This window comes from Perissodus microlepis, chromosome 1 (assembly GCF_051167445.1).
Source record: "Perissodus microlepis isolate ML-2025 ecotype Zambia chromosome 1, ASM5116744v1, whole genome shotgun sequence".
Classification (NCBI taxonomy): domain Eukaryota; kingdom Metazoa; phylum Chordata; class Actinopteri; order Cichliformes; family Cichlidae; genus Perissodus; species Perissodus microlepis.
The window spans coordinates 35323591-35336933 of NC_140461.1; the positions used below are offsets into that span (position 1 = coordinate 35323591).

General features: G+C 45.9%; 1 protein-coding gene across 8 annotated transcripts in view; it reads right to left on the reverse strand.

Annotated features, from left to right (window-relative positions):
* Positions 1-9255: 9255 nt before the first annotated feature.
* The window catches only part of ppip5k1a (diphosphoinositol pentakisphosphate kinase 1a), a 31087-nt gene continuing 26999 nt past the window's right edge, over positions 9256-13343 (reverse strand). For all 8 annotated transcript variants that reach the window (XM_084915658.1, XM_084915568.1, XM_084915507.1 and 5 more), the window contains 3 exons: positions 12353-12490; positions 12138-12251; positions 9256-11088 (listed from right to left, as the gene is read on the reverse strand). In XM_084915658.1, the coding sequence (XP_084771784.1) occupies positions 10466-11088; positions 12138-12251; positions 12353-12490 (875 nt within the window). In that variant the 3' untranslated portion in view covers positions 9256-10465. The remainder of the gene's footprint in view (positions 11089-12137; positions 12252-12352; positions 12491-13343) is intronic.

Genomic DNA, 13343 nt, shown 5'->3' on the forward strand with positions numbered 1-13343 from the left:
AAGTAGCTGAAGATAAAACACAGAAAAACATGAAGGTGATTTTCCTGGCCTGGGATTTTATAAAAATATTCTGCAGTACATCAAAAATGAAAGAAAACCATTAATCAACATATGAACGTTACCTCTGACATTACCGCGGTTTTATTAGAGACACGGCTAAGCGTTTTGCATTTTGCATAATTTTAAAAAGTTTACATTTGTTTAGTATTGAACGGCAGAAATGAGGTTTTCTTTTCGGAAGTATGTAAAACGAAAAAGAAAAAACAGTGGCCGACAGCCTGTAAACAACGGTAGACTTGTGCGTAACAAGCAAGAAAACAGACAGACAGAGAGAGACAGAGAGAGAGAGAGAGCTGTGCATGAAGTGAGATTTTATCGTGGTGGAAGCAAAACAGCAAAAGTCAGAGGGAATTCATGACGATGTTTATGTGAAGCGTAGTTTGCTGCTTCGTTTGCTGCTGGTTCAGTCAATGTTGTTTGGAGAGAGATAAAACTAACAGCTTTATGATCAGCGCAAAAAGGGCGTGAACATAAAGCGCGGACCCGCCGACAGATCAGAATCAGCGAGCTGTCGGCTTTCAGCCCCGACCGTCAGCTGAGAAAGGCGACATCTCACTGATTCTGATCCGCGCTGTGTGTTTACGTCTTTGTGCAGAATCCGTGTACCTGCTCTCATTTACTGTCTTAGCTGTTTGGTGGTTGTTGAAATTTTGTGATCTTTCACCAGAGATTCTGGCATTTCGGGCAAAATAAATTTATATTAAAAAAATCAATTTAGGATTTTAATGAATCGATTTCACGTTATCCAAGCCAGAATCGATTTTAATCGATAAATCGATTATAAAAACCCACCCCTATTTCTAAGACTCTCAGGTGCAAAGCAGTGAGAACCGCGAGCCATGGAAACTGGTTACTGTAAAAGTTAAAAGAAATCCTAATATATTCTAATTAAATAGAGTCAGTTTGTTTAAGGCTTTACACTTTTATATGCCTTTATAAGTGATGAATGGTTATGTTTATGAACCACTCATAGACTACTTTTCCTTCCTCGTGGCCTTAGCTCCTGTGGATTCATCTTGACACTCTGCGGTCCAGACACTGGAACAATCTGGGCTTCATTCTGCTTGATGAACCCTTTAAAAAAAAAAAAAAAAGTTTAAGAGCCACAAATTATGCTGGATTGGAGTGCCGAGGCCCTCCACTGGCGATAGGAGCCATTTATCAACCAAAACAAAGCAAACAGATACGGCAGTGATTCCCAGACACCGTGGAGTCTGAAGATGGTACCATCCTAGGGGAAGGAGCAGCCTGGAAGCTGGAGGACAATCCTCGCTGTGAGAAGCTGATGAATGGATGCAGCAATGACATCACTCGCTGGGTCACAGGATCAGGCTGGAGAATAGAGGGAACAATAGATGTGGATGTTTCCCTTTGCTTCGGAGCTGGAAAGAACCACGTACTCCTCTGAAGCAGATTTGTGCCTAGCTGGTTACTCTAAGCCTGTTAACTGTAAACCGTCATATCTGACCTGTCAAAGGTCAGTGAATCCACAGACAACATGATGTTCCCATTTGTTTTGGAAACTTCAGGATTTTGTCCAAATCTTGTTTTTGGAGGCAGAAGTTACCTTACAAATGAAAGTGTGGAGTTAGCAAGCTAGTTAGCAAAGCTGCATTACTTTTTTTTTTTTTTTTTTTTTTTTTTTTGTGTCCCGTTTGGATCTTTAGCCATCAGAATTGTTGTCTTAAGGCCAAGAAAGATGCCACGCGGATTTATTTTACCAAGTGGATCATCATGGCCTTGCCATATTGGTCCATTTGATTGACCTTTATTATAATTATGTATTTATTTTATTTTCGGTTGCTACAAACGGGACAGACGTGACTGGGGGATAGGACAGGGAGAAAGAATGAAAGAAAGAGAGGGAGAGAAAGAAAACCAAAGGGGAGAAGAGACGGTGAGAAGGGGGGGAAGAAAGGAAAAAACAAACAAACAAAACGCCTGGATCACCTGTATGGAGAAAAAAAACAGAAGAGAAAGCAAACAACAAAGAGCAACATAATAAAAACAGCACCATCACAATAAACTAGCTAGCAGTAGATAACAGTAGATACTAAATAATAAACAATATTGTGCAGCACGCAAGATAGACAGCGCACAATGTGCTTTGAGGCAGCAGCCAAGAAAGGTGTAGTCCGCGTCTGTGAACACCCGTGTGTACACCTGTGTGCATACCTGTGTGGATCAGCATGCTTGTATTCCAAAGGTTTCTCCATGTAACGATCTGCTAGGGAGTGTGGGGAGCCATAGCCCCGTCCACCAGGGTATGAAGCAGGTATGGAGGAGATCCAGGCCCCAGATATCCAGAGGCCCCAGAGTACAAGGACCCGAGGAGGACCACCAAAGGGGGGGGGAACCGTGCCACCCTCCTGGGAAGAGCTGAGTAGAGCCCCAAACGAGAGGTCACCCCGCAGCTACGGAGCAGAGGCCAGAGGGGGTTGCAGTGGTGTGCCCGCGGGCTCCGCCGGCAGCCAGCTGTGCCAGAGAGGACCGAGCTTCAGGCCCAGAGGCCAGAGGCCTGAGGGCATCCCACCCCCCGGAAGGAGCCCAGCCGGGCCACAGGCGCCCGGCCCCGCCAATCGGCCACCAGGAGTGAGCCGGTACATGCATGAGCGCCCAGCCCCAGATGACAAGGACCACCAACACACCAACGTCTAAGGGCATCAGCCACCGGCAGGGAGTGTGGTGAGGGGAGATAGGCCTCCGTACTTTAGAGGGCCTGAGATGTACCCAGAGAGGTTGAGTCTAAGACCCAACCTGACATATAGACACAGACAAACAGGCACACGCGGACACAGACGTGCCTTCCCACCCCCATATGCACAACCAAATACTCGGCACTCACCCAACGTGTAGACAGACACAAATAGACACTGCACAGACAGTCGCACTCCCCAAACATACTCTATATCCCAGGTCCAGGTACCCCCGCCCCCAGAGGGGCAAGCCGCACCTAGACCCAGGAGATGTAACCCTTCTCTCTGGGGTGGAGGCAAGCGGACCACCTCCTTATCTGCAGTAGCAGGGAGGCCCCGCATCCCAGACCCCAGTCTGACGGCCAGCACCTCCTCCCAGCCCCCCAGCCCTGACGGCTAACAGAACCGGGGTGAGTGAAGACCTCAAACCTCCCTACGCCCGCTCATATGTAATGTTGTTGTGTGCTGTTCTAAAGTGCATTTAAAACTCAGGAGAGCATGGTACTAGCTTCCTCTCAGAGAGCAGCACGGCTCCTCCCGAAAACCCTCAGTGTCTAAATGCATTTAAAATTGAGGGTAGGGCACCAGCGCCAGAGGTGGGTTGGAGTACAACGACCATCCTCTGGATGCTGTAAAACGTGCCCACCCCCAAGGCCCTATATGTATGTGTTATGTGAGAGTGTGAGTAATGTGGATGTCTAGGTTGCAGAATAAAATTGAGGCACAGGCGGCCAGAAGGGGACAGAGGGGGAGTGCCTCCCCTGCACCCTGGTGACATACCTGCACCCCAAGCCCTGCGTGTGTGGGTGGGTGTGGTAGAGCGGGAATAGGGAGGCAGCTGAGGATGGGGAGGGAAGAAAGGGAGGGGCAAGCGGCCCCTCCCTGGGGCCAGCTCCCCCGCTGACCCCAGTAGGCACCCCCACGCTCTGGAACCCACCAGGGCAAGGAGGCCCAGGCCCATCCGGACCGGGTCCCGCAGCAGCAGCACTGCCCAGCCCCACAGAGTCCGGGGCAGCCCACCCAACTCCACCCCAGAGAAAACTGCACCCACCCCATCATCCAATCATCTCCCAAACTACACAAGACAATAGACACCCAGGTTGAGTTCATTCTCCCCCTCTCCTATATCTCTCCCCCCACCTGCAGAGTGAGCTCCTGTAGTGAGGAGACCACCTGCAAAGATGTAACAACCTCCCCACCAGTTAGAGAGCCCCCCAGTTGGGCCAATGCACCAGAGGTCCCCTGCACTGGGGCTGAGCCCCCCTGCACCCACCCGCCCACTGCTCCGGCGACACAACAGCCAGGACCCAAGCCCCCAAGGCCCGGCCAGCACCCCAGACCGGGGGGCGGAGCACCCCCAGACCCCCAAGCCTCCACGCCCGTCCCGGACCCTCCCAGGGGCAGCCAGGCTACCAGGCCAGTAACCAACGTCCGCCAGCACAGACCCTCCCCCATCTCCGCTGTACGCAGCCACAAGGAAAACACCATCCAAGAGCCCCAGAGCTTCTAACCAGGTCATGGCCACAGCCCCCAGGTTAGGCCCTCCAGGGAAACGTCCCTAGGGACTCCCCAGACGCCCTAAGGCCGTCCCTACCCCCACATCAACCACAATAGCGAAGGCAGGACCAAACCATGACCCCCCACCCCCACTAGGTGATGAAGCCGATCAAAGGAGCCCAAAGGGATTGATCAAATGTGATGGCAGAGGTTGTATCAAGACTAATGTGATCTATTAGATGGTTTTTATATTGGTTAGAATTAAGATTATTTTTATTTTTCCAGTTAATGAGGACCATTTTCTTGGCAATGCATAGGGCCGTAAAAACAACGTGGGCTGTGTTTATTTCTGCAGTGACCTCATCCAAGTTGCCCAGCAAGCATACTAAAGGGGAGGCTGGAATGTTACATTTCAGACACTTTGATAAGTCTTCACATATCTCACGCCAAAATTTCTGAACTGGTGGACAGAACCAAAGAGCGTGGATGTAATTGTCCGGTGTATTTGCTGTGCAGCGTGAGCAGTTGTTGGAAGGCGTATAGCCCATCTTGAACATCCTATGACCAGTATAGTGCACTCTGTGTAATATTTTGTATTGTATTAATTGCAAACTGGGATTTCTGATCCATTGAAAGGTTTTTAAGCATATCTGGGACCAAAGGTTTGGGTCTAAGTTGATTGATAAATCTGCTTCCCATTTTGCAATAGGAAGGGATATTGATTCATCTATTTTAGAAAGTGTTCTGTATATTTTAGACAATAATTTGGGGGGTTTTAGACTAAGAAATTGTACCACACTTGGTGGTGTTTGTAATTCAGCTTCACTGGGATTAAATTTCTTTTTTACTATGGATTTAATTTGTTGATATTCCAAAAATCGTTTCTTGTTGATCCCATATTGTATAACTAGTCTGTCAAACGAAATAAAGTCTGTTCCTTCCAATATATGTTCCAAGTATTTAATTCCTTTGCAACTCCAATCTGAAAAGTTTATCATATTATTGTTTTGTAATATGTCCGGGTTGTTCCAGATAGGTGTACGTTTGCATGGGATTAATGAAGACTCTGTCATTTTTAGAAACTCCCACCATGCTGTCAGAGAAGAGCTAATATTGATGCTTTTAAAGCATTCATGTCGTTTGATGTTTGAGCTGATAAATGGTAGGTCTGAAATTTCTAGGTTATTACATAGTGCCTGTTCTACATCTATCCAAGGTTCATCTAAGAAGGTGTGTTTAAACCATCTAGAGATGAACTGAAGCCTGTTGGCTAAAAAATAGTGATTAAAGTTAGGCAGATCTAATCCTCCTTTATCCTTGGTCCTTTGTAGTGTTTTTAAGCTGATACGTGGGGGTTTATCTTTCCAAAGGAATTTAGAAATGTACGAGTCTAGAGATCTGAACCAATCTTGTGATGGCTTATTTGGGATCATTGAAAATAAATAGTTTATTTTTGGCAAGATCATCATTTTTATAGCGGCGACCCTTCCCATGAGTGATATGGGTAAAGATTTCCATCTAGCCAGGTCGCCTTCTACTGTCTTTAAAAGTGGGATGTGGTTTAATTTAGTTAATTCTGAAAGTTTAGGAGAGACATTGATACCTAAATATTTTATATTTCCACATTGCAGTGGGGAAGGAGAAGAATTATGGAAGGAGCAATTAATCGGAAGAACTGTTGATTTCGACCAGTTAATTGAATAATCTGAGACACTTGAGAAGGAATTTATCAATGCAATTACCCCAGAGATATTGGTTTGTGAGTTTTGGAGAAAAAGTAACACATCATCTGCATAAAGGCTGATTTTATGTTCTATATTCTTACATTTTATGCCCTTAATTGTTGTAGCCTGTCTAATTGCTGCTGCTAATGGCTCAATAAAAATTGCAAACAGTGAAGGGGAGAGTGGGCATCCCTGTCTGGTGCCCCTCAGAAGAGAGAAGCGGGAGGATGTTTGGTCATTTGTTCTGACACAAGCTGTTGGGGAGTTATATAATATTTTTAACCAGTTTATGAAACAGGGTCCAAAACCAAATTTATGTAAAGTTGCAAATAGAAATTTCCAATTAACTCTGTCAAATGCTTTTTCTGCATCTAAAGAAAATATTATGGTTTCAGTGTTTTTACTGCATGAGTAGTCTATTAAATTAAGTAATCTACGTGTATTTGTTGATGAGTGCCTACCTTTTATAAAACCAGTTTGGTCAGGATGAATTAAAAGGGGGATTATTTTCTCTAATCTCTTTGAGAGAGCTTTGCAGATTATTTTAAGGTCTACATTAATAAGGGATATTGGACGATAGCTTGAGGGATATACAGGGTCTTTGCCTGGTTTTTGTAAGAGACTGATATTTGCAGAGTTCATATTTGGTGGTAGTCTACCATTTTCTTTGATTTCCTGCAACATCCTGTGAAAAACTGGTGCCAGAATTGTCCAGAATTCTTTGTAAAAAATCTGTTGGAAAACCATCTGGACCTGGAGCCTTATTATTGGGCATACTTATCAGAGCTTCCTGGAGTTCACCTAGCGTCAGTGGCGAATCCAGTGCTATTGCTTGGGTGTCTAATAATTTTGGAAGAGTTATGTTGTCGAGAAATTGATCAATTTCGTTTTTAGATGGGTTTATTTGTGGTGTATATAAAGTTTCATAGAAATCCCTAAAAATGTTATTTATTTTTTTAGGATCATATATTGTATTCCCAGATAAATCTTTAACAGCACATATAGTTGTTTTTTCTTGCACAAAGCTGCATTACTAAACTGCACAGGTGCAGCAGACACATATAGGCTAATTAATACTAAGTAACAGACAAATTATACTCACACAAAAGTCTGTAGCACACAGCAGGTCATAGTATTAGTCAGATAATCCAAAACCTGAAAAAGGTCCAGTTTAACGACTTGAAGTAGTGGATGAAGCCCAGCAGACTCCAACTGGGACACCAGTAATTATCATTAAAGCCTGAACTGCTCCTGTACTGGGCTGTAAGACTTTAACTACCATTGTAACATAGACTGACGTTTGGAGCCAACCTCAAGCAGCACAGAGTAAACTACAGTTTTGGCCACTTCAGCGTTGGCGTATTAAATCGTCTAGCTTTAACACTTTCTCCGTTAGACTTATGTTTTGGACCCACTGATCACTCATAAATCACTAATGTTTCAGGCCTTGCATGGTGATGAATGTCAGAAGATAAGTTGACGTATATAAAACAGCTGATACAGAAGCACTCCTTCAAGTTTACACTGGGTGATTTTCCTTTTTAATGCTTTGGTTTGACTGAATGGGGTGCCGAGCTAATAACTTCATCCAAATATAGTCACTTAGCTCCTGTCCTGGCTCTGCTAGAGGATAGATAGGCACAATAGTTACAGGCAGGCAGGCGGATACATGAGGAACTATATTCTAGGTCCTAAAATATAGGACTTCAGGAAAATCTAATGTTCAAAAAATATCGGGTCCTTTCCAGGACGGAGATGCAACAACTTGACAAAGACTGATGGGCTGAACCAATGAGAGCAGAAAACATCTTTCTACAGTCAGTGAAGGTTCTCAGTCATCCAGGTCATCGTAGTCTAAGGAGCTTGGACTTCTTTAAGTTGCTTGAAGTTTTTTCTCAGATGAGAGGTGAAACATCTTCAAGCAACTTAAAGAAGTTCATACGCTTTTCTATCCAAACTCATTGGGCTGAAAATACTCAACAGAAATCCAAAGGAAAAATCTAAAGACTATGGCAGCAACGCGACAATGACTTTAAATACACCTCACTTCATGGACTTTCTAACACATCACCTGAACATCGCAACCCTGGACATTAACAGAACTTGGTGACTGAGATGTCTTTGTATTCCTGAAAAGAGAAGAAGCTTTTGGGAACATTTAAGAGAGAAACGTGCTACTCTTTACCTGAGTGTGTTCATCAAACACCTGGAAATGGTGCAGATGAAATTTTTCCATTCATAAAATATCCCCATCGCCTATGTTCCTCTGCGCTTCTGTTCTCCAGCTCATCACTCACAGCGCTGACCTCCATGATGACAACATACACTGTGAGAACGGTAACTCCAGGTGTCAGGACACATCTACCTTTGACACATTTACTTAGCGAACACTTCAGAGCTCATTTATTCTCAGGAAGAGACTCAGAGTCCTGGAGAGCGCTGGAGCCTCTGAACCTTCCCCCACTTTTTTTATTTATTTATTTATTTATTTTTGTTTACAACGTGCTCCATGCATAGAAAAAAAAAAATCATAAAGAAAACAACATTGTGTTTAGAGTGGAACAACCTGCAAGTCCTGACATCAACTTGAACACCTTGAATAACGGCTTGGCAGTAGATTGAAAGCATCTTCTTACGTATCCAGTTTACAGTCGCTGGGGGGCCGAAGCCACCCCGGCTGTCTCAAGTCAATTTAAATTAACAGGCATTTACTAACACTAACACTATTACACCTTTTTACCACAACCAGCATCAGTCTTTTTTTTTTGATTGATTGATTGATCATACTTTATTCATCCCGAGGGAAATTGGGTTAAGGCTGCCAGCCGTGCCAGCGCCATCTTTGATGGTGCAGCAGCTCCTCTGTTGGATCGGAGCATTCGGCCTTCGTTCCCCGTTTGCATCAATGATCCACACAACCACATTCTGTTCTGCAATACGCCGACAGCTTCATGTTGCTTCAATTATTGTTCTGGGAACCCATCAGCGACCATGGAGAATAAACTTCTGGGGGCACTCGCCCCACTGCCAGGCTGGGACAGCTCGTTCCTGAGTGGTCGTTAGTTTGGAGATTTAATTCTCTTTTGCTCCCAACAGTTTGGCTACATGCAACTTCAGCTTCAATGCGACTGTGTGGAGTGAAATGGAAGCTGCAGAAACCAAAGATGACGTCCTTATATCTGAGGGATAGAACCTGCACGCTATAAGTAAGTCAGAAGGACATAAATGAACCCATCGTGCACAAAAAACACGAGCTCAAGAAGACAGCAGGGCCACACTGGTGTCACGTTTTTTATTCTGCACACACAGACAGGTCAGAGTTTCCCAAACTCACAGTCATGGATTTCACCTGCAGTACTTTGTGATGTAACATGAAACCGGACTGATTGAACACGCAATTGCACGTCAGCATCCTCGACTACCTGAATCAAGCGCGTGCGCCTGCCTCCACGCACACGGCTGCTACATAACTGGTCGCCACATTAAAAAGCACACAGAATGTAAAATGCCCCTCCCGTTTGTTCAGTGATGACATAAAAGATTAGCTTTCGGATCCTTCCTGCATCACGTCGTGACTTTACAAAAACACAAATATATACAGTAGCTGTGGTACAATACCATATCCGATGTGTGGGTATTAAAAATACAGACTTTTGTTTTTAGATGCCGTTTCAAAATAAATATTTCCTCTATCATTTCCTACTGATTATATTAACTTTGTAATGAGGCTTGAGGACTTTGGCAGTAAGCAGTGCACACACGGTTTGACCCGGAGACTGAACACTTCCACTCAGCTTCAGCCTCTTTAAAAATCAAACATGCAGTGCCACGGACGCCCGGCACCGGAGGGACGCTGCAGATTGACGAAAAGCAGAAGATTTGCTGATTGTATTTTTCAGAGTCTGCGTTTGATCTTTTAGTTCCTGTACTGGGGAACAAACAGAAAGCTCGCTGATCGCTAACAATCATTAGCCACACCAACATGCCCTGAAAGCTGGTACTGTGAGAGTAGATATACATCCAGCACACGTAACACAATTTAAAGCTCCGTTAATCAGTAACTTTATGGTCACAATAAATCAAGAAAAAAAGAAAATCATCTTGGACAATTTTCTGCAGCTTTTCAGCCTCATTTAGCTCAAGCTTTTAGCCTAATAGCACATTTAAGACCCCGTGTCTACAATCATTCAAACAAAGGCATTTATAACAGCGAACAAGTGACAGTAACAAAAAGCTTTTCTATTTAGCTTGACCTTCTCCAAGCTGTCCCATCTTCACCTGTGGATGGACTGAACCAGAGGACCGAGCAGGCGATGAACAGCATGTACGGCACTGTCATCTGATTCTCCAACACAGAGCTGCCCGAGATCACTCATCAGAGTCACAAGAGAGAAAAGGGAAGGCCTGGATAGTTGTAGCTCAGTTCAATACTACGCTGTTCATATTAATGATGAATGCTGGAACCACAGCAGTTGCCCCAGTGTTGCTCTACGGCTCGCCCATGTTAGTGCGTCCAGCCTCCAGGGGCGTCTCTTGATGTGGGAGGCTTTCTGGACTGTCCATCCACAACTCCATGGACTCATGGGTGTCAAAGAATTCGTCAGGCCCCTCTGGGGACTGGGGTGTCTGGGAGCTGGAGCCTGCCTCGCTGCTGCTCTCTCTGAGCTCCAGCAGCACAGGCAGGGAGCCCGGGAGGCAGTAACCCTCCATCCGACCCAGAGAGAGTTCAGCTAAAGCCGAGCATGGAGGCCTGAGGCTGGGATCCGAGGGATCGGCAGCTAACGAAGGCCCCTCTTCCACTTCCAGCGGTGGCGCAGGGTTGTCGGGCTTCTGGTCGGTGACTGCACACGGCTCCGGATCATCTTCTGGTGAGTTATTTGGAGTCAAAGGGACTTCGGCGAGGTTTGGAACAGCAGAGTCGGTTGATTCGTGGGCTGGTGACGCAACCGCAGGTGCCAGCTGAGCAGAAAGGTTTTGAGATGAGTGGGTTTCCTCGCTGCTCTGAGGAGTGAGGGAGATCTTATCGCTGAAGCTGAACCTCGGGGAGGTGTCAGCCGTGGTGGGAGAGGAGGGCCCAGCGCTGGATACGGTACTGGATGGACCGCTGCTGTCTGCAGGGACAGAAAAGAAGGTCTGATCTGCAGAGGAAGCCTGTGCACACTGGTTCTAGGGATCACTCCTCATCAGCCTGGGTGACTGCTGTGGTTTGTATTTAGCAGTTTTCAGATTACAGTTGCTAAGGCTATGCTAACATCTCTGTCTCTCCTCCACAGCATGTCTTTATCCTGTCTTCCTTCTCTCACCCCAACCAATCACAGCAGATGGCCCCGCCCCGCCCCTCCCTGAGCCTGGTTCTGCTGGAGGTTTCTTCCTGTTAAAAGGGAGTTTTTCTTCCCACTGTCACCAAAGTGCTTGCTCATAGGGGGTCATATGATTGTTGGGTTTTTCTCTGTATGTATTATTGTAGGGTCGACCTTACAGTATAAAGCACGTTGAGGCGACTGTTGTTGTGATTTGGTGTTGTGTAAATAAAATTAAACAGCAAAGGGGTAAAATTACGCTAATGGCTAAGTTAGCCAGTAGCCAAAACAACTGCAGGTAAACCACAATTGTCATAACAATCGTTTAATATATGTTTTTTGATAAAGCCATGAAAGTGGTAAAAAAAACCCAAAGAAACAGTTAAATTATATGAAGACAAAGAAAATTAGACGCAGCATGAACACTTAGGTTCATCGTGTAAAAGGGGCAGACTTAGAAGGATGCTAATTTTTATCTGTTGTTCCTGTCACACTCATTGCTCAATATATAAATATCATTACTACTGATACTACCAATTTCTATAGTTTTAAATAGTCTATTTCCTCCTTGCTGTTCACATGCATCACAAATGATTAAAGTTTTATTTGAATCCAAGTGTATCGTCCCTGAAAAACCCACATGGGTGGGTCTCTGGTCGGTTCACTGGGTTCTGCAGTCTTTATTTATCACAAAAATAGATAAATACAAAGACAGAGCCTAAACTGTGAGCTTAGTTTAAAACAGGCTGTAAGGGACAACTTGGCTTCCATAAATAATCCCCAAACATCTGGAAGTGACACAGCAGAGAAACCTAGAAATGTCAGATCCTGAGAGATGGAGGATGTGCTGCGATACTCACACCAAGGAGGCCTGTCAGAACGAGATCTGAGCGAGATGGAGGAAGAGAGGACCCTTTGAGGGATGTACGAGTCTACTGACGGCTGGCTGTGTGCGCCAAACATGGCTGACAAAGCTACAAAGAGACGGAGGGATCGCAGGTCAGGCTGAGCGTAGTCAGGTGTGGCTACGATGTCTATAAATACAAACAGGAGTGTGTCGGTTTGTGTGTCTTACCTCTGGTGGTCCTAGTGTGTGGATCCCCCGCGTTCTGGCACACGCTCGTGAGGAACTCGCTAACCTGTTTCAGAGACAGTGAGTTGTGCAGCGTCTCCAGAGGATAGATGGAGGGCACCATGGAGCATCCTTCAAAGCCTGCGGCAGAAGAGAGATAGGAAGCCAGCAGGCCCATCAGCCCTGAGTCTGCCCAGGGAGTCAGAAGAAGAGCAGGCAGAACCACTTCAGCTGACACCCAACACCACTGCCCCCAACGCCACCCATCACTACACCTAAAAAAATAAAGTGCTCTGAAATCCTGCTCCTGCTTCAGTACAGGCTCTAACCCCGTGTGGACTCCAGCCAGCCTCCGTGGTTCATTTCGACCCAGGCAAGTTGCAAAAAACCATGCTGGACGCCAAGACAACATGACACCATATCAAAAACAGAACGAGTCTACGTATCTCAGACGTCTCGCGGGATTTGCAAAAGCAAGCAGGTCGCAAAAAATACAGAACGTCAGCCCTTCTGCTCAGTCCCGTTACACAGCTGCGACAGCAGCACGTTAGCAGTCAAAGCCGTCCAGACCGCAGCTCAGCCCCGACTCGTCATCCAAGGCGCTTCATCCGCTGTTAGTTCACAACCAAGCCGCATTTCACCAGAGCCGTTCACAATCACAAAGCATCAAACTGCAGCCTGCCTCGGCCTTTCACAACCTCCACAGAGGGTGTTCGTACTGCGCTCAGCTGCACGGGCTGGGGGGAGGGGGTGGTGAGTGTACGCCACATGTACAGCAAACAAGCAGGAATCACATGCTGGTTAAGGTCAGGTGGAAGGGCGACTGGCATTCCCACGAACCCGAACAGCTGACCCCAAACGCACACGTGTGGCGGTGATCGTGTGTTGTGATGGCACATGGAAACCTGAACAGACAGTGCAGTACAAAGAGGGTGCTGCACAGGCCTGCGCCGTCAACTCACCTGTGGGAAAGTCTAACAGTGTTGCTGCTTAT